This window comes from Impatiens glandulifera, chromosome 1 (assembly GCF_907164915.1).
Source record: "Impatiens glandulifera chromosome 1, dImpGla2.1, whole genome shotgun sequence".
NCBI lineage: Eukaryota > Viridiplantae > Streptophyta > Magnoliopsida > Ericales > Balsaminaceae > Impatiens > Impatiens glandulifera.
In genome coordinates, this window is record NC_061862.1 from 51,085,495 (window position 1) to 51,111,494 (window position 26,000).

General features: G+C 32.3%; 3 protein-coding genes across 3 annotated transcripts; all 3 read right to left on the bottom strand.

Annotated features, from left to right (window-relative positions):
• Positions 1-949: 949 nt before the first annotated feature.
• Positions 950-1,779, bottom strand: LOC124921889 (dof zinc finger protein DOF3.1-like). The gene has a single exon (XM_047462589.1). It carries the CDS (start codon positions 1,601-1,603, stop codon positions 956-958), a length of 648 nt encoding a protein of 215 aa, XP_047318545.1. The 5' UTR covers positions 1,604-1,779; the 3' UTR covers positions 950-955.
• Positions 1,780-13,112: 11,333 nt separating this feature from the next.
• On the bottom strand, positions 13,113-14,868 carry LOC124927550 (eukaryotic translation initiation factor 3 subunit G-like). Its single transcript, XM_047467992.1, has 2 exons — positions 14,491-14,868; positions 13,113-13,826 (listed from the first exon to the last, which is right to left on the bottom strand). The coding sequence occupies exons 1-2, from the start codon at positions 14,828-14,830 to the stop codon at positions 13,279-13,281; spliced, it is 888 nt and encodes a 295-aa protein (XP_047323948.1). The 5' UTR covers positions 14,831-14,868; the 3' UTR covers positions 13,113-13,278.
• An 8,590-nt stretch (positions 14,869-23,458) lies between these two features.
• LOC124927577 (titin homolog) lies at positions 23,459-25,603 on the bottom strand. Its single transcript, XM_047468022.1, has 3 exons — positions 25,537-25,603; positions 24,365-24,918; positions 23,459-24,139 (listed from the first exon to the last, which is right to left on the bottom strand). Exons 1-3 carry the CDS (start codon positions 25,601-25,603, stop codon positions 23,459-23,461), a joined length of 1,302 nt encoding a protein of 433 aa, XP_047323978.1.
• Between the last annotated feature and the right edge of the window lie 397 nt (positions 25,604-26,000).

Below are 26,000 nucleotides of genomic sequence, written 5' to 3' on the forward strand. Positions count from 1 at the left end.
GATCCAAATCGGTGATGACTTTGCTACATATGAAGATTTTGAGTTAGATAAATAGTGGGGATGTGATCCCCTAATTTATATTGGTGTTTCACTTAATCAAGTTTTTTTTTTTTTGTATGTTTATAATAATTCTCAATTATGAACATGTTTATATTGATAATAGTTTGTTATATATATATTTATATATATATATTAACCTAGAAAAATTACATTTTTTAATCATTGTTTATATTGAATGATATCAAATCCACTCAACATTTTTATTAAAATGTAATAATTGTGATGAAATATTGTATTTAATTAACATCTTTTGTAAATTAAACAAATTAACAAATGAAAATGAAAAAAACCCATGAGAATGAATGTTTTAAGGTTGTAATTTTCACAATCATTCCATTTTTTGTTATTTTTGTTTGGTGAAATAAACCTTGCTTTTTGAGTTTTTTTAATATGTGCTAGTTTCTTTTAAAAAAAGTTAAGATGTGGATGAATGTTTTGATATAAACAACATCATTTGATAAATTAAAGTAAAGTTTAATAAATAAAAAATCAATGTATTGTTATGAGAATCAACTTTTTCCAAACAAAGTGAAAAAAAAAACAGAAATTCAAGAATGCTTGTCATTAAACTTAGAGTTAAATTAGTATTATGAGTAAAACCTATTGGACTCATGATGTTGTGGTCCTTGTGGAAACATAATAATTAGCATTCATTGTATAAGATAGTTTGTAAAGAGTAACAAAAAGTATAATTAAAATGATAATTAAAATTTTCTATTAAGAAAGTTATGAATAAAGTGAAAGATCAATCAATAAACCCTTATTTTCAAAAAAAGAAATTACAAGTTGAAGAAGATCAATCAAATATGGTACATAGAAACTCATCTCAACACATGTGGATGAAAAAAAAGAAGATATTTATGCCTCCTAAAAGTTTAAAACATTTGTTTTTCTATCAAGGGATATTAAGTTCATGAGAAGATACCAATGTATCAATATCTTCCAAATTCCAGCAATACTTTTGCATGTCCATTAAATTACTTGTTGGCATGATCAAACCCATTTGTGAATCTTCTGCATAAAGGTTATAACTAATATCTGATGAAGATGGATTGTTTTTCTCAAAAGAGCTTAAACTTGATGTTAATTCCGAAAATCCCATTAAGCAGCTATCAAAACTGAAGTTTTCTATATTATTGTTGTTCATGGGATCTAAGGTCGAAGATGCAGATGATGGATTCTTCTTCTTCTTCTCTAGAGGATCAAGAAGACTCTGTCTTTCGGTACCCATTTGAGAATTACTACTGTAAGTCGGTCTTATGATCATCTTTGAAGTTTTCTTGTGCCGTTTATTTTTTCGGCCACCTCCGACGGGGAGATTCCTGAGTGTTCCACCTTTAGTCCAGTGTCTCTTACAAGCTTTACAGAAATGGCGAGGCTGAGACTTGTTGTAGTTATTGTAGTAACAGAACTTTGTGTTAATGGATCTACATCTCGGACACTCCAACGTGGGCGCCGCAGGTTGTTCTTGTCGCTGGATCCGATCCGGAAGCTCATCCAACACACAATCAAGAGAGACTTGTTCCACAGTACTCAAACTCATTTTCAGAGGGGAATTCTTGGAAAGAAACAAAGAGTTTTTTTATTTGGATCTTGGATCATAAATTGAAGCCAAATGGAAGAAAAAGAAGAAGAAGAAAAAGGAGGAAGGAAGAAAGTATAACTCAACTGGAGGGAAATGATGTGATCATGAGAAGAGGAGAATATAAGAAGAGATGTGGATTGGTTTGGTTTAGTTTGATTTGATTCAGCTTATTTGATTATGACTCTATTAATCTTGTTTGTATCTCTCATCCAATCCAAACCGAAAAACATCATTTGCGCCTTCAATATAACCGGCCAAATATAGAGTTTATTGAAATAATTGAACTACTAAAATATTAATTAATGTTATGATTAACTAATAATATTTTTAGATATATCAACTTAATTTGTACGATTTTATTTAATACAAAAATTTTTTTGAAAATTTTATTATAATATTATTTTTTACCTTTTTTTTGAAAATAATCCATACATGATATTATAAAATGGATAGTTGACAAAAAAAAATATATATATTGTTGAGGGGTTCCTTACCATTGCGGGCGGATTTTAAATTTCGGGTAAACGGGTCAGGGTTTTCTATTATGAAAACGGGTTAAAGTATAAATACTTTTTTTTTAGATATTTTTCTCATAACACAGTAAAGTTGAGAGAGAGTGAACAGATCTAGTGTTTTCTACTTCTTCTTGTTCTTTGGGTGATCCAGAGTGAGAGGTTTGAGGAGCTTTTGATTGTGGAGGATTCTAATCATTTCTAGTGTAATCATTTTTTTCATTTGAGAGCAGGACATGTAAGTTTCTACTATTGACATTTGTTTGATTTAGTGAAACTTATCCCTCCCGTGGACGTAGGTTGATTTTGACCGAACCACGTATATTGTGTTGTCATTTATTGCTTTGTGTTATTTCAGTTCTTGGTAAATCTGTTGTTCGTCATTGACGATTTAGAAACTGATTTGTTACAGGTTTGATTTCTAAGAAGATCCATAGTTTTGCTGTTGCAAAACCCAACAGTGGTATTAGAGCAGTATTGATTAGTTATTTGTTTTAACATTGGAGCAGAGTGCTCTACTGGTTACTTGACAAAATTCAAAGAGGAGATCAACTGGTTTCTTTGCTGGGGTTTTTGTCAGTTCTTAAGGCAGTAATAATGGTGAAATCTAGACCTGATATGGTGAGTCTAAATGGTATAAACTACAGGCAATGGAAACTGATGATTAGTGATCTGTTAGTTTCAGATGATTTGAATGAAGCAATTGAAAATGAGGGTGTTAGACCTGAAACTACAAAAGAGACTAATTGGAAAAAGACAGATAGAAAGGCATGCAACTTTATTCGTTCCTGGGTTGGTGTAAATGTTGTGCACCATGTTGAGAACGAGACTACGGCGTATGGTGTGTGGAGCAAATTTGAAGCTCTTTATGCTGGGAGGTCAGCATGGAATAAAGCAGCACTGGTACGAAGGCTAGTGAATTTGAAGTATATTGATAATAAATCAATTTTTGAGCACTTGAATGAATTTCAAAATATTTTGAATCAACTGAGTAGTATGAAGATAAACTTTGATGATGAGGTGCAGGCACTTTTAGTCCTTAGATTTTTGCCTACAAGTTAGGAGACACTTATTATCACTCTCAGTAACTCAGTACGAAATGGTAAAGTCAACATGGCATTTGTCACAAGTTCCTTACTTGATGAGGAGAATCGAAAGGGGGATAAACCCTCTAAGTCTTATATGTTGGTGACTGATAGAGGAAGATCAAAGGATAATAGAAGTGGTTCGAGCAGGGGCAAGTCTAGAGCTCCAAAGAAGGATGGTGCTTGCCATTATTGTGGCAAAATTGGTCACTGAAAAAACGAGTGCTGGAAATTTAAAAATGTTAAAGCGAATGATACGGTGAAGCCCGGAGAAAAGAAAGAACAGAGTGTAGATACATCTGCTTATAGTTCAGATGGTGAACTAACATATGCTTCTAATTATCAAGACTCATGTCTTAGCACATCTTCAAATGAAACAGCATGGATTGTTGACATAGGTGCCTCATTCCATATTACTCCACACAAAGGTTATTTCCAGTCCTACAAAGCTGGTGATTATGGTGAGGTTCACATGGGTAACAGTGGTGTGTCCAAGATAGTTGGTCTTGGTGATGTTAGAATTGAGACAAACATGGGTTGTTTCCTAACATTGAGAGATGTAAGACATGTTCCTAATTTGAGAATGAATTTGATTTCAGCATGTAAGCTCGATGATGGAGGCTACCATAATGTTTTCAGTGGTGGAGCATGGAAGCTAAGCAAGGGTTCATTGGTTGTTGCACGAGGTAAGAAATGTTGTTCCTTATACAAGACAAATTTAAAAATTCTCTATGATGCAGCATATTCTGTTTTGATGGAGTCATCCTCTGAGTTGTGGCACAAGAGACTAGGTCACATTAATGAAAAGGGGCAGAATGTTTTGATCAAAAGGAATGAGTTGTTGAATCTCAAGGATGCTCATCTTGAAAATTATGAGCATTGCTTGAAGGGTAAGTAGAACAGAGTCTCCTTTAGTAAGTCGAAAGTGGAACTGAAAAAGAATGTCCTTGACCTAGTCCATACAGATGTTTGTGGTCCTATGAAGATTAAATCCATAGATGATGCATCTAGGAAAGTTTGGGCCTATGCTATAAATTTCAAGGATGAGGTTGCAGCAAAGTTTGAGGTCTTTCACAAGCTGGTTGAAAGAGAGACAAGAATAAAACTAATGAGGATGCAGTCAGATAACGGGGGAGAGTACATAGGCTGATTTGATGATTATTGCAAATAGCATGGTATTCGACATGAATAGACTGTTCCCAAGACTCCACAAGAAAATGGTGTGGCAGAGAGGATGAACAGAATAATGTTGGAACGGATGAGGAGTATGCTCTCCCATGCCAAGTTGGTTAAGCATTTCTGGGCTGAAGCCATGGGCACTGCAGTGTATATGATCAATCGTTATCCCTCCAAGTCATTGAATAATAAGTGTGCAGAAAGCGTCTGGTCAAGTAAAGATGTTAATTATAACTATTTATGTGTTTTTGGTTGCAGAGCTTTTGTGCATGTTCCAAAAGATGAGAGGTCTAAGTTAGATGCAAAAACCAGGCAATGCATATTTTTGGGTTATGGTGATGAAAAGTGGGGATACATGTGTTCTGACCTAGTTGACAAGAAGGTTTTGAGAAGCCGAGATGTGGTATTCCTTGAAGATCAGACTATTGAGAATTTTGAAGATGGTGAAAAATTTGATGCATATATACGTGACCTTTCTGGTCTTGAGTTGTCTCATGATGTTAAGGAGACAAGGCCACATGTAGCTTCAGACTCAGATAGTGATGATGATGTTCCTCAAGGTCAAGCTGTAGGCCATGGAAATGATACTAATACTAAAACTGATCTTGGTGATAATGTTGAGGTTGATTTTGAAGTTCAACAAGAAGATGGAAATCAACATAATCAACAAACAGAGGTACTTATGAGGTCTACTAGGGAGAAAAGATCAAGTTCTAAGTACCCTGATACAAAGTATGTCCTTCTAACTGATTGTGGGGAGGTTATATGCTATAAGGAGGCTCTTAAGGAGGCTAATAAGAAAGAATGGTTAGCTGCCATGGAGGAAGAGATGAAGTCATTGCTGAAAAATGGCACATATGATCTAGTTGAAAGACCAGAGAACATAAAAGTATTACTAAATAAATGGGTGTACAAGATCAAGAAAGAAGGTGATGATAGCAAGACAATATACAAGGCTAGGCTGATTGTCAAAGGATTTGGCCAGAGGCATGGAATCGATTATGATGATATTTTCTCACCAGTAGTGAAGATGACTTCTATCCGGGTGGTGTTAAGTCTAGCTACTTGTATGGATCTTGAGGTTGAACAGCTTGATGTCAAGACTGCATTTCTCCATGTTGATTTGGATGAAAATGTTTATATGGAGCAACCTGAAGGTTATAATAAGAAAGGTGAGGAAAATAAGGTGTGCAAACTTGTCAAAAGTCTGTACGGTTTGAAGCAAGCACCAAGGCAGTGGTATCTTAAGTTTGAGTCATTCATGACCATCCATGGGTACATGAAGACGTCTACAGATAATTGTGTCTTTGAGCAAAAGTTTGCTTCTAATGATTTTATTATACTTCTCCTATATGTTGATGACATGTTGATTGTTGGGAGAGACAAGCTCAAGATTGCCAAGTTGAAAAAGGATTTGGCTAAGTCTTTTGAGATAAAAGATTCGGGTTGAGATGAAAGATTCGGGTCAAGCAAGACAAATTCTTAGAATGCAGGTCATTCGTGATCGGGTGAAAAAAAGGCTATGGTTGTCTCAAGAGAGATATATTGAGAAGATTCTAAATCGATTCTATATGGACAAGGCAAAGCCAGTTGCTTGTCCATTGGCTACACACTTGAAAATAAATAAGATAATGTCTCCCAAGGATGTATGCAATGGTCTGTACAAGACCAGATATAGCTCATGCGGTTGGAGTACTTAGTCGTTTCCTTTCAAATCCCGGTAAGACACACTGGGAAGCGGTTAAGTGGCTAATGAGATACCTTTGAGGGACCTCCAAATACGCTTTGTGTTATAGAATTGGAAAGTCACATGTTGAAGGGTTTTCTGATTCAGATATGAGTGGTGATATTGAAACAATGAGATCAACTTCAGAATATTTGTTTACTTTTGGAGGAGGAGTTGTATCATGGCAGTCTCGTCTATAGAAATGTATTACTTTGTCTACTACAGAAGCTGAATATATTGCCATTACTGAATATTGTAAGGAAATGAGATGGATGAAAGAATTGTTGAAAGAAATAGGCATTACACAAGACAGGTTTATGGAGTTTAGTGACTCACAAAATTCTATACATGTGAGCAAGAATCCAAGTTTCCATTCACATTCAAAACACATTCAAAGAAGGTACCATTGAATCCGTGAAGTGCTCGAGAAGAATGAGTTATACTTGGAGAAAGTGCATATAGATGAGAACGGGTCAGATATGATGACAAAGGGCTTGCCAAGAGGCAAGCATGAGATATGTTGTGCCAAAGCCGGAATGGTTCTGGCAGGAGTGTCACGATGATGAATGTTTATAGCAACATTCTCACATGGCTCGGAAGGGGGAGAATTATTGAGGTGTTTCTTGCCATTGCGAGTGGGTTTTAAATTCCAAGTAAACAGGTCAGGGTTTTCTATTATGAAAACGGATTAGAGTATAAATACTTTTTTGAGTATTTTTCTCATAACACAGTAAGGTTGAGAGAGAGTGAACAGATCTAGGATTTTTCTACTTCTTCTTATTCTTTGGCTGATCCAGAGTGAGAGGTTGGGGGAGCTTTTGATTGTGGAGAATTTCAATCATTCCTAGTGTAATCACTTCTTTCATTTGAGAGCAGAGCATGTAAGTTTCTACTAGTGACATTTATTTGATTTAGTGAAACTTATCCCACCCGTGGACGTAAGTCGGTTTTGACCGAACCACGTATATTGTGTTGTCGTTTATTGCTTTGTACTATTTCAGTTCTTGGTAAATCTTTTGTTCATCATAGACGATTTGGAAACTGATTTGTTACAGGTTTGATTTCTAAGAAGATCCATAGTTTTGTTGTTGCAAAACCCAATATATATATATATATGATAGAATTCAATCAAATAAATAAACAAAAATTAATGTGTACAAAAGATCCTTCAAAAAAGCAATGAAATCTCTTACTGAATATATTAGTTTTTCAAATCGAATCTCATATAATGTCAAGATGATATCATTGTGAATGATTCGCAATGGGAGTTTGAGATTATTGTATGTTTTACGATTCTTTTTCAACAAAATTATCCAAAACAAAATAATATTAATATAACTTCATTGTTTTAGACCCACAAATCTAGCCGACTCAATTCATATATTCCAACACGCACGAATGGTTCCCGACATAACCCAATAGATACCAATAATTAATGTTCCAAAAAAATACTCCATCAAGGTAGTCTAGTGATAAGAGTTGACTTAAGAGATCAAAATGTTACGGATTCGATTCTATCTAGAAGCGCTTTGAGTTTAACAATATCTCCTATTAAACTTATAAACATATCCCGTATCTCATCACATCTTGATTCAACGAAAACACAATATTTTGTCCATTTATTTAATTAGTTATCTTAAAATTAGTTTAAAACATGTTAAATATTTTGTCAAATTTTTAAATAATGATTAAACTAACTCAATATGATATATCGGACAAATTAGGATTGTATTTTATTTGATCAACAATCATATATATGATTTAATCACCTAACTTATTTATCAATCTTTAAAAACATATTTTACTTCAGATTATTGAGAATAGTTTATTGGTAAATCAAACGACCAAGAGAAGAAGAGACCATGACTCTAGAAATTGTATCTAATATCCTCGTCAGCTTTTGTCTTCTTATCTAGCTAAATGAATGGGGGTCTATCTGTAAAAGGAATAATAATATTATACAAAAACAGGTTGTGTGGTCCAAATTGGTCGATAGATGTGGGGTGCCAATTGTATTTGCAATATTCAATCAATAATGTGATTTGAGGTTGCCCTAATATTATTATTATTATATATAAGAGAGAGAGCTTTACAGCATATTATTACTTCACCCTTAAGTTTTAAACCTTAAAATATATTTAATCGAAATTATTAAGAAAATGAAATCTAAATAAAAGATGGCCAGCAAGGGCTATTGTAGATTAAAGGTTGATGATTTTTCTTAATTTGTTACAAATATTATTAGTTTGTAATTGTTTGATTTTCTTCAAGTTATAATTAATTTTTAAAAAAAAATCTCTTTTTATTTATAAAAAAAAAAGAACAAAAATTAGATAAATGTCACAAGGGTTAAAAACAATGTTACATCCTCTTTTGGATCATTTATAAGCACTACCCGAATCAATTTAGCTAGTCAAATTTAACTTGTTATGTTGGTATGAAATAGGAAGAAAAGTTTAATGTTATTAATTTTTTTTAGTTTAAAAAGTTGACACGATTTACAACTTAAGACGACTCTTGTTGTTTCAACTTAAGTCAATACAAACTCTTTTAATTCTCTTTACTTTTATCATGCACAAATTAGGTAAATGAGAGTCATTAAAAAAAAAAAAAAACTCTTTAATTGATAGAAGAATGAAGATGCTCAAACATTGTTTCTTAATTTTTACACAGCAATAAAGCTAAACAATAACAATTACTCAAGTTGAAAATTTCATGTAAATCCAACTCTAAAATACTATGATCTTAAGAGTTTTAATATCCTCTAATCACCTTAACCAAACAATGCATGCTTATGCTATCTTCCAATACCCCTTAACTCCGAATAATTTCCGTTTTAAATCGTTCAAAATTTTAAATTTAATTCAGAGTTTTATATCGAATGCTCAAAATATGATTAATGTGTCTCAATATCTAATAAATAAGACAATAATTTATTTGTCACGAATAATCTACTTGACAGGAGCCCTATAGGATGCCCGACTCCTTATTAGGAATTAGTATTTGTTAAAATAAAGTTTAATAAAAATAATTCAATATCTTGATCTAAAAATTTATCAAAAAAAACTCTCATCTCAAAAAGTTTATCTATTTCAATCATATATTTTATCAAATAAAAACAAAATCATTTGTAAATTTTCCTTTAAAAAAATTAAAGTAATGAATAGTGTCAAAATAATAATTTTTAAATAATCTATTTTAATTTTTGAATGAATTTTGTCTTTTATAATTGATTATGTAATTTAGCACCATAAAAAAATAATAATAAATATATAAAAATGAATTAACAAGCCCTGATATGGCGTATGACAAGGGTAAAAATTAAAGTTAGGCATGAAGAAAAACCTAAAAGTAGGTCTAGTCAGACCATTTCCCATATTATTCCACACACTCAAATGCAAGGCAAGTTAATTAGCACCATAAAAATAAAAATAATAATAATAATAATAATAAAAGTGAATTAAAAATATTAGAATTATTAAAATAAATCCTTCATTATAATTATAAACCCTAAACTTTAACCCTTAACCTAATAGACTAGTTCAAGTGAAAAAAATTGTACTTAAAAAATTAAAAATTTTATATTTTAATTTTCACTAAAAAAAATACTTTAAATTGAACTGAATACAATAACTATAAGTGATAATGATAATTTATTTAATATAATAAACTCTTATTTTAAAAGAATAAATAAATAAAACCTTCATTTGGTTGAAAAGACATATTAATGTGAATAATTTAACTCTAGTACTTTATGCTGAAAAGATAAAAATGAATGATGGAAATTGTTTATATGCACTAAAACATGACTAATTGGTTTTGATTAAGAAAAAGTGAAAGTGTGACCAATTATTTGAACTGGTTTCAACCTCTTTTGCTATATGATTTATACTTATAATAACTTGTTGATGTTTTTTATTTTAGGGTTTTTAATAAGATTTTATTAAAATTTTATTTGAATTAAATTTTTAAGTGACAAGACTCATTCTTAAGAAATTAAAGTTTACGAGTAAATTTTTATTTCAAATTCTTTTAAATTTAAATAAGGATACTGATGTGATGTGTCAATATAACTTTCAACAATTAAAAAAAATTGATTGATTAAAAGATAAGTTATTTGAGTTTTTTAATTTATTGAATTATTATAATTAATAATTTAGTTAATGAAATGAATTATTTAATTGTTAAAAATAAGTACGAATAAAATTGTTAAATTTTTGATAAAAATATTAAGAAAAAAATAAAATTAGACGATGTTTTAATCTCAATATTTTTAATATTATAAAATGCATGTGTCCTACAATGTTTAATCCTTAAAATATATATATTTTGGTTTAAACTAGTTTTTAATATAATTTATTTTATTAATAAATTATTATGATTACATCGAACAAAAATGATATATTAAAATATGTGACTTTATTAAAAATGAAACTCTTACCCAAAAAAATATAGGCCTTGTTCGGTTATGGGTTTTTAAAAAAAACCAAGAGAGAGAAAAATTAATTGATTGGTGATGATTTTGAGGAGGTAATGATTATTTTTGGTAAAAAGACTTAAAGGGTATTGATATATATAAATAAAATATAAAATAATAATTTAAATTAGAGGGTATTTTAGTATTTTGGTTAATGAAATGAGTTATGTAATTGTTGAAAAGTGATTGATTGAAAAATGGATTTAGTTTGGATTTTTTAAATAACCCATAGAGAACAAGGCCATAATAAACACTAAAAATGAAAATCTAGCAAATATATATATATATATATATATATATATATATATATATATATATATATTTATATTTAAATTTAAATGAAAGAACGTTAATTAATGTCACATTCAGTGGCATCCACGTCCTCTTAGATAGATTGACATTTTGGACTACTAGCAAGCTATCAAACCAACATTTTTTTTAAAATTATAGTTTGGTACCTATATTAGACTAGACTATAGAGCCTTCAATTTAATTAGTGTTTGTTTGAGTGGAGATAACTCGAGGACCTCTTTTATATATATATATATAGAAATTAAATTTGAGAATTTTGATATTTAAGATTTTTATTATTATTTATTATTGTGGGTTACAAATGATTTATTTTTTCAAAGTTTTATATATGGGGCGGTGCTTGTTGGGCATATTAAATTTATGAAAATTTTCGAGTAGAGAGCTTGCAGATTCCAAGGACAAGATCAACAACCCTATATGGACAAATTTACATTAGTTTATTTTAGCTGGTTCAACATGGCTTCAGACGGTTTATAATTTTTCCTCCTCTTTGGCTGTCTCTTTTTCTAAGTGAAACTCGATCTTAGGAAAAACTTGTGTATAGTATGTGTACTTGTCTTGGAGGTTGTACCTAGTATTCTTCGGACGGTCAGTTTATCATCTTGGTTTCTTTGTCTCAAGCCCCACCCCAGTAATAATGGTTAGTCCCAAAGTAGAAAGCAGAATTTGTCAGCAGTGGTTGGTCGAAGCTCCAATAGGTAGTCATTCTGTGATCATAATCCTAAACATGGCCATTATAGAGGAAAACAAGGAAAGGAACACTATGGGTGAATGCTTAGTGTTCCGGGGCAGTCCTAAGTAATTTATTGGATGTACACTAAAGAATGAATCCTGTCCCATGAGGAGGAAGTCCTAGCCTTAAAAATAGTCCATTCCATAAAATAAACAAGCATTTTTTTAGTTAGGAGTAGGTTTTGGCTTACCCCTTTCCCAAGTAGAGGCTTGTACTCTCTATGTAGTGGTCAAACTTTGTTAAGCTTCAGCAAGAAAGAAGGGACTAGTCCCTTCCTTGGCCTTTGTTAAGCTTCGACAAGAAAGGAGCGACTAGTCTTTTAGCTATACCGCCTTTGGTAGGGATTAGTTGTTTCCCTTTTTTTGCCCCTTTATGTACCATTTGAAAAAAAAATGACCTCGTTTAAATTAACGATGATAGACGGATCCCAGCATTAACCAAGTCGGATATTCTCTTTCTCCATTCCAGCCAAGTCGCTCGATTCCAACCAAGTCACTGACTCTATCTCTCTCTCCCGATTCCAGCCAAGTCGCCGATTAGCAACAATCAATAGACATATTTAACAAACAATTACATAGACTTGCCACAACATATGGCCAATATTCCTATGGTGTTCTTCTCCAGTTTGTAGATAATCCTGACACAAAAGTTCTCCGTCTTTCTCGTATATATGTATCATCAATTGTTGCTATAGGAATGAACATGGATAAAATTCATAATAAAATCCTGTTTGAACTTTGTTTTCACATATCTCATATACTACTTTGTTTTCAGTTGGTGAGGTTTGCTCTCTGTAATTTTGGATAAGTTGGGTAACATTTTGCGATTTCTCTGTAATGTTGTAGAGCACATGGGAAAACCTTCAAAACAATTTTCTGTTTTACCCCTAAACAGTTGGAAACTCAGACCAATTGAACAAATTCAAATTCCATGTGAAGGGAATATTTCATAATTGTGGATAAGAACTTTACTGTGTTTCTCACTAAAGAACTAAACTTCTACAGGCCCTACATTTAATCTTCTATGATGAGATGTCAGCAAACAAGATGGTGAGTTTCATATCATTAAGTTCAACTCTTAACAGTCTCATTTTAAATAAAGAAGAGAACTTGGCTGGAATAGAGAGAAAATCGAGATATGGGATCCGTTTATTCATGGATTTTAGGTGCACTGCAGGAGCTATAATAATTAAAGATCATCTGTTTTCTTATAGAGAGACTGGGTTATAATGTTTTATGGGTTTTGATTGACATACTTGGAAATACACACAAATACCACCACCCATTGATTAGGAATGATTGATTGATATAATGGCCAAAACCATAGAGACCAACCAATGTATTGACTGTCATCTAACACTACACTTTTAATAGCAACAATTATTATAAGAAAATAAATAAACCTAGTCTTCCAACAAAAACCAAACATTATATTTGAATTATGATAAGGTAAATCTATGTAAGATGCTTTTTATAAAAATTCCACTAAATATAGTTTAAAGGAAGCATTTCAAAGATAAGAATAACAAGTTGTTTTAAGTCTTAAATAACCATGAAAATAGTCCCATCACCTTAACAAAAACAGAAATTCAAAGGAAATTTGTGTACCATCCTTAGGTTGTTCTCGGGGCAGACCATTCCACACGAAGGATGAGATTGTCGTAGCCATACCCATTGAGCTTAGCAATTGCCCTCTCACCATCTTCCCTGTTGGCAAAATTAACGAAACCAAAACCTCTGCTCATGCCAGTCTTTTGATCAATGGCAACATAAACACGGGTAACAGATCCGAAGGTCCTGAAGAGTTCATGAAGATCAGGTTCGCGAGTGTCTTCTGATAAATTAGTCACACGGACAGAGTTCTCATCGTTCCTTCTCCTCATATCAGATCCAGCTGCAGGCCTTTCAGCACCTGCCCTCATGCTTGGTGGAACATAAGCTCCCTTGGTGGCGGTTCCAGAAGCAGCAATTGTGTCTTGACCAGCAGCAGCAGTTGATTTATCAACGAAGCCATCAGTTGGCATTGCCAAATCCTTGTATGGGCATCTTGATGTCCAGTGATCACCTTTCTTTCCACATGTCCTGCACACCATCAGAACTGCTCCTCCTTTTCCAAGTTGAGCTAGGGAATCACCACCCTTGCCTTCTTCTGCCTTGGAACCTGTTCTTAGCCCCAAATATGATAAAATTATATATGGTCATGGATAGAAAACAGATCCAACAGTGGTATACATCATAATCAAACATCGCAAATTAAGGGTTTGATTCAATTTGTGAAGAAAGCTCATGACTGACATTGCATTGAATTGACATAACCAGGTAAAACAAAGAAATAAGTTTACATAGACATCCTTACAAATGAACCTAGAAAGAGATGGCCCAGTCAGATTACTTAGGTTAGTGCGAATATGAAGTCTCAAACTAATATCTTAAGCTATGTCAGGAAGAAAGAGATACCCTTTAGGTTTTGCAATAGTTATCAAACAAAGAACAGTATAGAAATCAAAAAAGAAATATTAAGCTATTCAATTTGTGAAGAAATCTCATGACTGAGTTAAAACAATGAAATTTATTTACATTGCCATCCTTACAATTGAACCTGGAAAGAGACGGTCCAGTTAGATTATTTAGGGTTTATGCAAAAAGAAAGTCACAAACTAATATCTTAAGAAAGAAAGAGATACCCTATTGTATTTGCAGTCGTTAAGCATTTTATCAAACAAAGAACAGTATAGAACTCAAGATTGGATCTTTAATAGGAGATCTGAAGAAACTTATATAGATAGAGGAAGAAATTGAGAAGAAAAAAACAAAGAAAGACAAACCAGGAGCTCGGGGACGCTCGAGGATGATTTCCTCAGTTGAGACCATAGTGAGACGAGCACCAACGTCTTCATGAATAGCATCTCCAAATTTGGGCCAAGAACGGCGCTCGATAGCGCTTTTGCTAAGTCGAGCCTTAGCAATCTTGCGGATGCGTTTGGTGGTGGTAATCTTGACCTTGTTACCGTCTTCGTCAAACCTGTACTCGATCACTTTTTTGATCCCGTTTTCGTCAGGTCCTATCACTTGTTTCGGTGGAAGGAGGAAATCAAGATCTTCTCCGTCGTCTTCTTCAAGCTCTCCCCATCGGAGTTTGCTAGGCTGATACTGGTCTAACGCCATTACTGTTGAAGGACAGAGCGGCAGCAGCGTTGTATCTGTTTACAGTCTACTCAACTTTCATTACACATATTACTCTTAATTAAATAATTAGAATAAAATAAGATAAAATTAATTAAATTAATATTATATAATAAAATAAAATAAAATTTATACAAATATTTTATTTTACTTAATTTTATAAATATAATATATAAAATTAAAATTAAACCTACAAAAATTAAATAATACAAATAATATTTATAATACAAAATATCACCACAAAAATTTTTCATTCCATATCTTCAAAATGATTATTTATATTTGCACTTTATTTTTATTTTTAATAGTTAGACTCACAAATAATCAATTAATGATAAAATAAGAAAATAGTTAGTAGTTTATTATTATTTTATACTCTATTATTAATTTTCAGACTTTATTAGTGTAAGAAATAACCATGGATGTTGATGGTGATTTAAACGCTAGCTCCGATATTATCTTGTGGTATTTCTATTAATTTATAGATAATTTCTATTTTTCACTATATTTGTGAGAGTTTTAACTTTATTAACAACTACGATTATAACCAATTATGCATCTGAAATATGATATACTTAATTTAGTTTAACAATTTAATTGAGGGAAGAATGTCAATTTTATGTACGGAGGGAGGTGTCAAATTTGTTATCTAAGTTATAAAATTCTATTTATATGCGTACAAAATTGTTAAAAAATTAAAAGAGTTAGTTTTGACATTTGTAATTGATGACTAGATTTTATATTATTTTTAAATTCAAGTCAGCCTATATATATATATATATAAATTAAATAAAAAATTATGAGTTAATATTTAGGCCATTTCCAACCAGACGCCAAACGCAAACGCAAACGCAAATTCTGTTTCAACAGGACGCCAAACGCAATCTCATAAGGGGAATTCACACTCTCTTTCAAAAAAAAAAAACTCATATATGCAATATCATTATTCATTTACACCATTTTTGGTCATTTTAAAAAAATGTTCCTTAGACTTATTTTTTTATTTTTTTAATAACTTTTAATTTCTATTCATATAAATTAATTCTTAAACTTATATTTTTTATTTTTAAGATGGAAAATTATAATATTTTTTAAATGTATAATTAAATTATTAAATTTATTATATTTGAAATTTTATCTAATTTATTTTATATTTGATAACTTAAATTTTATAAATTATAAATTTCTAATTATAAATTATATAAATAAACATAGAAAATACTTAATACTTAATATGTTTGTTTTAATATAATAGGTTTGTTTATGAATTATTGATATATATACTTAATTTTATTTTAATATTATTAAATAAAGGAAAAGGATTTGGGTTAAATATGTAAAATTGATAAATATATAGACAATATTAATAAGGTTAAAAAATTAGTGTAAAAAAAGAATATTTTAAGAATATTATTTTGGGTTTGAAAATGAGTTTTTGGATTGGAGATGAATTACTGTTTGATGTGACGTTTACTACATTTTGGATTTAAGAATGATTTTGTGGGTTGGAGATGGTCTTATATTAGTCTACTTTTTTAAAATTCAGAACTCTAACTGCAGTGAAATTGTCGGGTCAACGATCGTCCAGTAAATCACCACAGCCAAGAAGAAAACGAGTTCATCTCCTTACTTGATTCGAACAAGGAGAATTATTGTCAGTCGACGATCTATAGCAACAATCCAATCATCATCGTCGAATCTATAGATCCGTCACAAATTTGCCGACTACATTTCGCGCACCAATCTGTTTGACAAAACTCCTAACAGATCTCACTGCATATTACAAAACTATAACGAAATCACTTGGATTTGAATTGGGTAATTTTATCCCATCAAGAATACAGGAGACAGTTACAGTAATTTATTTCTTCATAGTGAGTTCATACATCTCCCATGAAGTTCAGCGGAAACAAATTTAGGCCATCTCTAATTCAAATACTTATTCTCAAACTCAAAATGCTCAAAATGCAGTAAACATCCCATCAAACATATCAAACAGTAATTCATTTTCAACCCAAAAACTCAAACTCAAACTCAAAAGAATATTCTTAAAATATTCCTTTTTATAATAAATTTTAATTTTTTCAATATTATCTATATATTTATCTAAAATTACAAATTGAACCCAACTTTACAACAACTTATTAATTACTTTTAAATTTTAATTATAAATCAATTATTTATACAACTGCATAAAACAAATTAAACATTATTAAATAAACACAAATTACATTTCACAAACAAACAAAAATACAACAAAACAAACTTTATTAAAACATACTTTTCACCCATAAAATAGACGATTTATCAATTCTCGAAATGTCTTTTTAAATGTCTTTTTTATTTTCTTAGTTATGTAATTGATTATTGTATTTTTTTCGGTTTTTCTACGTGTTTTATTTTATTAAAATTATTTTTATTATTTTTTATTTTTTTTATCAATATTTTTTATTATTATAAATTTATAATACTTAAAAAATATAAAATATAAACAAATTTAAATATAATTTAATCATATAAACAAATTAGAATTATCATGAATTAAACATATAAATAAAATAAAATATAAATAAATAAAATATGTAAACAAATTAAAATATAAATAAGTTATGTAAATTAATTAAAAACAAACTAAAAGGACTGAAATGAAAGTTTTGAAAACTTTTGAGTATGTGAACATTGTTCCTGCAAATTTGGGTTTGGAGGAGAGAGAATTTGCAGAAAAACTCAAAATGGGTTGAAGGGCTAAAACCTATTATGGAGATGAGTTTGCAGGTGGGTTGGAGATGATCTTAACCGACGATATGGTAGCAAGGAGTTTCGCTGCAAAAGCTTCCATGAAAACCCTGTTGTGGCCTTAGATCAATAGAAATCGTAAGAATTATTGAGTTTAGGGGTTTTTGTTTGATCTTGCTTGCGATTTTGAAATTAAAAAGTCTTATTTTTGAAGGGGATGAACTAGGTTTATTGGAATCCAGAGATGAAAACATAACTTGGATCATAAAAGCATATATAAATCATGTTCGGAAAGATAATGCGGCTCTCATGAGAGAGAAAATTCACCAATCATAATTTTTTTCTTTAATTTATATAAAAAATAATAATATAAAATCTTAGTAATCAATCTCCCGAAAAATTAACTCCATCTAATTTTATTCTGTTAACTTAACAAATTTAACCAATTTTGTCGAGTTGGTATATATAAATAGAATTTTTCAACTTAGATAACAAATTTGCATTTTCATTCAACTTAGTACATAAAATTAAATTGACATTCTTTCTATTTAATTGAGTATCTTAGATCATATGTTTGATTTGAAGATGGTAATGTTTGTAAGGTAATATGCGTTCCTACTTAAAATCATAATTATTTTGCTATCTATTATTTTGAAGCCTAAAACAGAGCTGGACGAGAATAGGATTTGGATCATAGGAGAGGGATTGACGCGTATCTTTAAAGAATTCGCAGGATTCAGCAGTTCGAATGGTGATGGCGATTGTCAAGATGGGGAGACCCGATCTGAGTTATTGCAATTAGGTTAACTGTATACATATAGGAAGATGAAACAATTTTCTCTTATAACCAATAACATCTTAAGCATAAGTTTTACATTGCTCGTTTTAATGGGTGTTAAAATAAGTGGACTACGGTTTCAGTTTCTTCTTTAAATTCAATGTTACGGTTACATTGATTTATCTGTGAATTGTTTATGCAGCGTCATCATCGTCAAATAACTAACTGAATGTTTTGTGCCTTCCAAAGGTTAGCTTATTAGAGAATTCAATTATGAGCAGAAGGATGAAGTCATTGATGCAACATCAATTCAATCATGTTGTGCTCCTACACAGATTCGACATGTGAGATTTTTTTTGCATTATAACTATAATCATTCATTAACCACTATAATCATAACAAGTTATGCATTATAATTTACAAAGTATTTGAAATTTCTTAAATATGATGTACTCCATTTAGTTTAGTAATTTATTCCGTTAGATGCCAAAGCCTCGACCTTTATGTTTGATTTGAATATGGTAATGTTTGTGAGGTGTTACGTGTTCCTACTTGAGATTATAATTATTTTACTATCTATTATTTTGAAACTTAAAACAGAGCTCGACGAGAGAAGGATTTTCAGTTTTATTTTTTACTTAACTTTTTCATATTTTTTTAATCTTCTTATTTACTTTATTTAAACTAACTGACCCTATTCTCATATATAACAGGACATTGTTTTTTCCTTAAATCCTCCTCCAATTTCAAGGGTATAATCTCTAAGTTCATATGAATTATGATGTCATTAAATTATGATTCTAATGGTAAGCATTTTGATATCAATTATATTATTTTGTCATTTGAGTATTTTTCAAATATTTCATTTTTACTTATTTTTTCTTTAGTTTATTTTCTCTTTTCTGTTAGGGTTTTGGACGGAGCGGCAGACCGCTTCTGGAAGATGAATGGTTTCCCAAAGTAACCTTGATTGTCACTTTTCCAAACTAACATAATTTACTATTCAAACTCAGTTTTTTTTTTACATTTAAAATTCATTATATATAAACTAAATTATTTATATTTTGATATATATTTTAAATTATTATTTATATAAACTAAATTATTTATATATGAATTATGTACATATGAATTATGATGTCATTAAATTATGATTCTAATGGTAAGCATTTTGATATCAATTATATTATTTTGTCATTGAGTAGTTTTCAAAAATTTCATTCCTACTTATTTTTTCTTTAGTTTATTTTCTCTTTTCCGCTAGGGTTTTGGACGGGGCGGTAGACCGCTTTGGGAAGATGAATGGTTTCCCAAAGTAACCTTGTTTGTCACCTTCCCAAACTAACCTAGTTTACTATTTAAACTCGTTTTTTTTTTTTACAGTTAAAATTCATTATATATAAACTAAATTATTTATATTTTGATATATATTTTAAATTATTATTTATATAAACTAAATTATTTATATTTTGATATATATTTTAAATTATTTTTAAAAATTTGATTATTTATATTTTGATATATAATTTAAATTTAATTATTTTTTATAAATTTGATTATTAATATTTTAATATATATATATATATTTACATTTCAATTATTATTTATATAGTGTAATAAATATTAAATAATTCTAATAAATAATTGATAAATACTAATAAATTTAAAATATTTTAACCATAACAATATAATAATTAAATATTCATAAAAACATTTTTAAATTTATCAATTATTTATTAAATATAATAACAAGATTAACATATTCTACATTAAAATATAGTAATCTTTTTATTATATTTAATTAAAATGTTATTATATTTAATAAATAATTGATAATTAAAAATGTTTGTACGAATATTTAATTATATATTCTTATGATTAAAATATTTTAAATTTATTAGTATTTATCAATTATTTATTAAAATGCTAAAGGGAATATTTATTACACTATATAAATAATAATTGAAATGTATATATATATATATATATTAAAATATAAATAATCAAATTTATAAAAAAAAATAATTAAGTTTAAATTATATATCAAAATATAAATAATCAAATTTATAAAAATAATAATTTAAAATATATATCAAAATATAAATAATATAATTTATATAAATAATAATTTAAATTATATATCAAAATATAAATAATCAAATTTATAAAAATAATAATTTAAAATATATATTAAAATATAAATAATTTAATTTATATAAATAATAATTTAAAATATATATCAAAAATATAAATAATTTAGTTTATATATAATAAATTTTAAGTTAAAAAAAAAAAAATTTGAATAATAGACTAAGTTAGTTATGGAATGAATGAACAAAATTAGTTAGAGAAAGTAAACTTACTTTGGGAAACTATCCCTGAAGATGTGTAAACAGGGATGTATTCAAGGCCCACCCCTAATTTTATTTTTCTACAGGTTACTTGGAAGATTGGTAAACATGTCATTGAGTTACATTTGTCTTCATCACAAACAAAACTTTTAGGTCTTGTTCGGATTGGGATTTTTGAAAAAATCTAGAGAGGGAAAAAGTAATGATTGGTGATGATTTTGAGGAGGTGATGATTAATTTTGGTAAAAACACTTAAAAAATATTGATATATATGAATAAAATAAATAATAATAATTTAAAATAGAAGGTATTTTAATATTTTAGTTAATGAAATGAGTGATGTGATTGTTAGGAAGTGATTGATTGAAAAATTGATTTTAGATAATTTTTTTTAAAAATCTCAAAAAGAACAAAGCTCCTACTTGTTTTCTTCTCAAGACACTTTTATTAATAATATATATATATATTATTAAATATTAATATTATAACAAAGATGAGCTTAATTCATATAAATTATATGATATTATTTTTAAACAACTAACCATGTTCAAATTTCAATCAATTTTTTTTTAACTCATATTATTTAAATAATTAATAGTTAAAATATTAAAATGACTTATTTTTTTACTGTATCCATTTACCTTATTAATAAAATATGTTGATTGTTAGGATCTAGGTAGCCGTTGGAGGACCGGGGGTTGGACCGGTTAGCGGTTCTTACTCGTAAGGTGGTGGTTAATCCGGTTAGAGATTAACACCGGGGTTTCAATACTACACAACCTGTCACAAACCCTTGAACTAGGTTCAAGCGCGGAAGAGGTTTGCTTTCAGGTTGAAGCAGCACACTTGTTTGATGGACAAGGCCGGTTTTGGATGATGGAGATTTGAGAATGGTGAGTCGATTTCGGTAATCTGAAATTCGGTATGGTTAGTATAGAGTAGGTTTAGAGCGGTGTAGTTAAGTTAGTCGGTTAGACAATGGAGCCGGAAGAAAGTAAATAACAAGACAGATTTTATGGATGTTCGGAGATAAAGCTCCTACGTCACCCCTTCCTCTCGAAACCGCGAGAAGGATATTCACTAAGGAATACAAGTACAATTCGATCGAGACTTATTTCCTGCTCGATAACACTTTTACAATTTACACCGAAATTGTAAAACACACTTTAATTCTAACACTTAGGCTTTCTTAGAACAACACGGTCTTATCACTTGTAGAATAAATGCTCTTAGAGTTTCTCACTTGTCCACTGTGTCGCTTGTTTTCTCAAATGTATGTCCCACATTTACTCTTCTTCAACTGCCCCCTTTTATAGGTGAAATATGCCAACGGTCATATTTCACTACCTTGAATCTGATTTGCTGAGCAATGTGCAGTGATTCAGTGTTTCAGAGATTCAGACCTGCGGTCGTTTCCTCAGACCTTATGGTCAACCTCAGACCTGATGTTCTGTTTCAGACATGGCGGTCTGTTCTTCCGGTATGTAAGATAAGTCTGCCGGGTTTGTCTTTTACTTGATGTAGGCACTGTTTGTTGGACAGTTGTCTGTACTTGGAAGATCTTCTTTCTGGTTTATCCCGAAGTGGAAAGATCCGATAGTACTGTCTTCTGCAGCCTACAGTCTTTCCTCAGACTTGCATGAATATGGAAGTGTTCAGTCTGTTCCTTTGGTATCGTTCTCAACAGATACCCGAATTGTCTTCTTGTTCTGGTCGGCCATTTGTCTTCACCGAATGGCTTTTGGTATGAGTGATGTGACCGGACTTCTTCCAGTTATTTCTCTGCCTTGTGGATGATCGGCTGTTTGATGATTCTGGTTTTAAGCTTTGGCCGATCCTTTCTTTGTGCGGTCACGTTCCGAATACTCTTGGTCGGTTTACTAGCTTGACCGGTTAGTTTTCTTTAGCCGGTGGTTCCGGTTTGGTTCCTTGTTCCTGCATGGAAAGTTTATTTAAGTTAGGTTTATTTGAACCGGTCTGATTTTATCTAACAATTTCTCCCTTTTTGATTATTTTATTTAAAATTATCAAAATCATGTAAGTTTGCAACCGTAGGCCGGTTGTTTTGTTTGTCCGGATTTTTGAAAATGACTTAGGAGAAATTTTCGAAAATTTTTGAGAAATTTTTTGGAAGAATCTTTATCTTTTATCTTATCAATTTCTCCATTTTTGATTATTTTATTTAAAATTATCAAAACTAAGTAGAAATGCAAAAGATGGCTGGTTTCAAAAGTAACTTTATATATATATAAATAACCGAAAGGGACAAACAAAAAATATATATAAAAACGCTAAGGCAATAAGAGAGGAAAGATAGTCCCTATTCAGAGTCCGAAAAGTCATATATGCTCTTCTTTTTCTTCTTTGGTTGCTGTTGACTGGTCGGTTTGGAAGATCGTCGTTTTGTAGACCGGGACTGCAATTGTTCTTCGACTTGGTCGGCCTACTGCGATGCACTCGGGATGACCGCTTCCGTGACTTCATTGAGTAGCTCGGCAATCTGAACTTTCTTAGGGGCCTCCCTCTTTCGCTTTTTCGGCGCTGAAGCGGAGGCGGCCGCCTTTTTCTTCTTATTTTCGGCTGCGAATTCTTCCAGCCTCCGTTTTTGCCTTTCCAACCGCTCACCATCCTCCGCAGCCTGAGTAGCTGCTTTCTCAGCAAATCCTGGGAATATGGCCTCTGCCCTTTTAATTCGCGCGGCTTCTCTTCCTCTTCGGTAAGTTTAGATGATCGCGGTGCCTCCTTCTATTTACCCGCTTCGGCATCCAGCGCATCCTGGACCCTTTTAGCTGTTTCAGCATCGGCCGTTATAGCCGCGGCATCCGCGTTTACCTTTGCCCTTAGCATTTCCGCAACTTGTTCGGAAAGCGCTTTCAGTTCGGCCACGAGACCCACATTTGTCTTCTCGAGTTCGGAGACTCGATCGAGTGTAGTGCCCACCAGGTCATCACTCATTGATGTCAACCGTTGATCGGTCTCTCTTTCAAGCCGGTCGAAGTCTTTCTTTAAATCTGAGGTCAAGTCCTCCAGAATTGCAGTTCGTTGAACACATTTACTGCGCTGGACCGCCTCTTCCCGCAGATCATCGCCGATTTTTGAGAACCGTTCCTGATTTCTTTCCAGAAGACACCTTGTGGCGTCGGTGAACTTGAGGGCCGAATCAAATATTCTGTTGGATCTATCCTTGAACGGCTGAACTGCGGAGTCTTCGAACTCTTGAATGCGGTTATCAATCAGTTCTGATGTGGAGGCTTCAAGCTTTTGAATACGGTCCTCAACCCATTCTTTTGTGAAGTCTGAAGCGGAGACTTCCGGTTGTGGAGGAGGGGATTGCCCGGTGAGGTTGGGGTCGGTTCTTTCATCGGATTCCATTAATGCCGCATTCTCCTTTGGAGGTGTTGGGCAGTGTTCCAGAGCCGTGTCGATCTGGGGAGGAGTATAGACCGGTATTTTCATGCGGCTACATATTGCCTCTAGCCGTTCGATTTCTTGAATAAGTTCCCCTTTGGCTTTTTCAAGCCTTGCTAACACCCGCGGCGCTACGGTGTCTTCCTGTCCTATCTTTTCGAGTTCCTCCGTAATTTTCCGGATGTGTGTTGTTAGCTTCCGTAATTGGACCTTCGGTTTTAAGAGGCAGGTTCGGTATTGTACCTCTTGGAGTGTGTTGGAGTTTGTAAGGTTCATGATCATGTCCTCTACCTCTTCCAATCTTTGGATGCACTCCTCGTCTGTGTGGCCCGGTAGGATTTCTCTATACGGTGTGCCGTACCGGTGATTGTGCCATTCCAGGTATAGTTCTTCAATTGACTCGGCTCGCTTTTTGACGCCCTGAAGGAGTTTCCGAGATATCCTATCGGCCTCTGCTTCTTCGGCCTCCTCCTTTTCTTTGTCGCTGTCCTCATTACCGGCTTCTTTATTACCTTCCTCTTCACCCTCGGTGGTCTCAGGGTTGGTGTTTGGTCCGACATCATTAGGGCTCTGGGCCGGATTGTCGGCTTCATTGACCGTTCTATCATCCTCGGTCCTCTCCGTGTCGGTTCTCTTAGAGAAGGAAGCCGACTCCTCATCTTCTGTTTGTTGCGGTGGTTCCGAGGAGGTTACTTTCTCCTTTCCTTTGCTTTCAGCCTTTGCTTTGGCCGGGGCAGTTTTCTTGGCGGCTTTCTTCTTTCGGCCTCCTGTGGAACTGGGGGCCGGCTGCTTCCTTTCTAGGAATTGCCTCGATCTGATGAGGCATCGTTCTACGACAACGACGCCGGGACCGATGTCGAGATTTAGGTGAAGGAAGATCTTACCTAGAGGAACGGCGTATCCCCACGACCGGTTTGAATCCGGTTTCACCATATCCATGAGGTTGCTGAACACCGCTTTCGCCCAGTTGACCTCTCTTCCCTCCATCAGACCGATCAGCATCTTGATTTTGTCTTTTGTGAGGTTGCTGAAGTTTCCTCCCTTCGCCAGAATCGCCCTCGCGAAGATGTCGCATATCGGGATATACTCCGGCTTCAACATTTGTTTGATGCTGGATGCTTTGATCGGCTCTTTAGTTGCCGATAGAATCTGGCAAGCCGCCTCAAAGGTGTCCTGCTCTATTTCTGCTGTTGCATCCTGGCCGGTTGTCGGAAGACGCAGGCTTTCTGCCACCAGTGCCTCGGTGAGCTCTATTTCAGAACCGCAAACAGTCGTGGTGATTTTGTCGTTGGAGATGGTTGCGGTTTTGAAGAATTCCTCGACCGCATCTTTGTATATCACATGAGGACCGCCAAGGAAATATTCCAGACCGGTTTTGACTACCCGGTCAAGAACCTCCTTTGCCTCGGACGTACCTTTCAGCCGGATTTCCTCGAAATCCACCTGAGATAGGAGTCTGAACAGAGCCGAATCACGTCCCATGGTAGAGAGTTTGAGAGAGTGTGAGAGATAGCCGCTTCAGAGAGTTAGAAGGCTTAGAGAGAGAAAGCAGATTCGCGTGAGAATGAAATAAAATGACCGAAAGTCCCTTTTATAGATGCGGTTTGGAAGCCCAACCGTCCCATCAATATTGGGCGGGAATTTTCAAAATAAGGGAGCGGCAAACCGTGGTGTAGACACTCATTTTTCACACCTAATTTTATAGTTTATACTTTTCATAAATCTGAGTCTATAAAATTTTCTCGAATTCATTCACGGACTCATTGCACGATTTATATTAAAGACGATTATTTTTAGAACAATTGAGTTTTTGAAAATAATTGATTTTGGATTCTTAATAAAGTTAAGGTAGTAATTTGTCTATGTTACAACACTTAGA

Bases quoted from the DNA above. Each gene is read 5' to 3' on its own strand.
- LOC124927550 (XM_047467992.1), bottom strand. From the start codon at position 14,830: ATGGCGTTAGACCAGTATCAGCCTAGCAAACTCCGATGGGGAGAGCTT. The intron at 13,827-14,490 runs GTTTGTCTTTCT...GGCTAAGAACAG, and splicing joins CGAGCGTCCCCGAGCTCCTG to GTTCCAAGGCAGAAGAAGGC.
- LOC124927577 (XM_047468022.1), bottom strand. From the start codon at position 25,603: ATGGGACGTGATTCGGCTCTGTTCAGACTCCTATCTCAGGTGGATTTC. The intron at 24,919-25,536 runs GTACGTCCGAGG...GGCAATTCCTAG, and splicing joins CGAGGAAATCCGGCTGAAAG to AAAGGAAGCAGCCGGCCCCC. The intron at 24,140-24,364 runs GTACAATACCGA...ACTCCTCCCCAG, and splicing joins ACTCCAACACACTCCAAGAG to ATCGACACGGCTCTGGAACA.
- LOC124921889 (XM_047462589.1), bottom strand. From the start codon at position 1,603: ATGAGTTTGAGTACTGTGGAACAAGTCTCTCTTGATTGTGTGTTGGAT.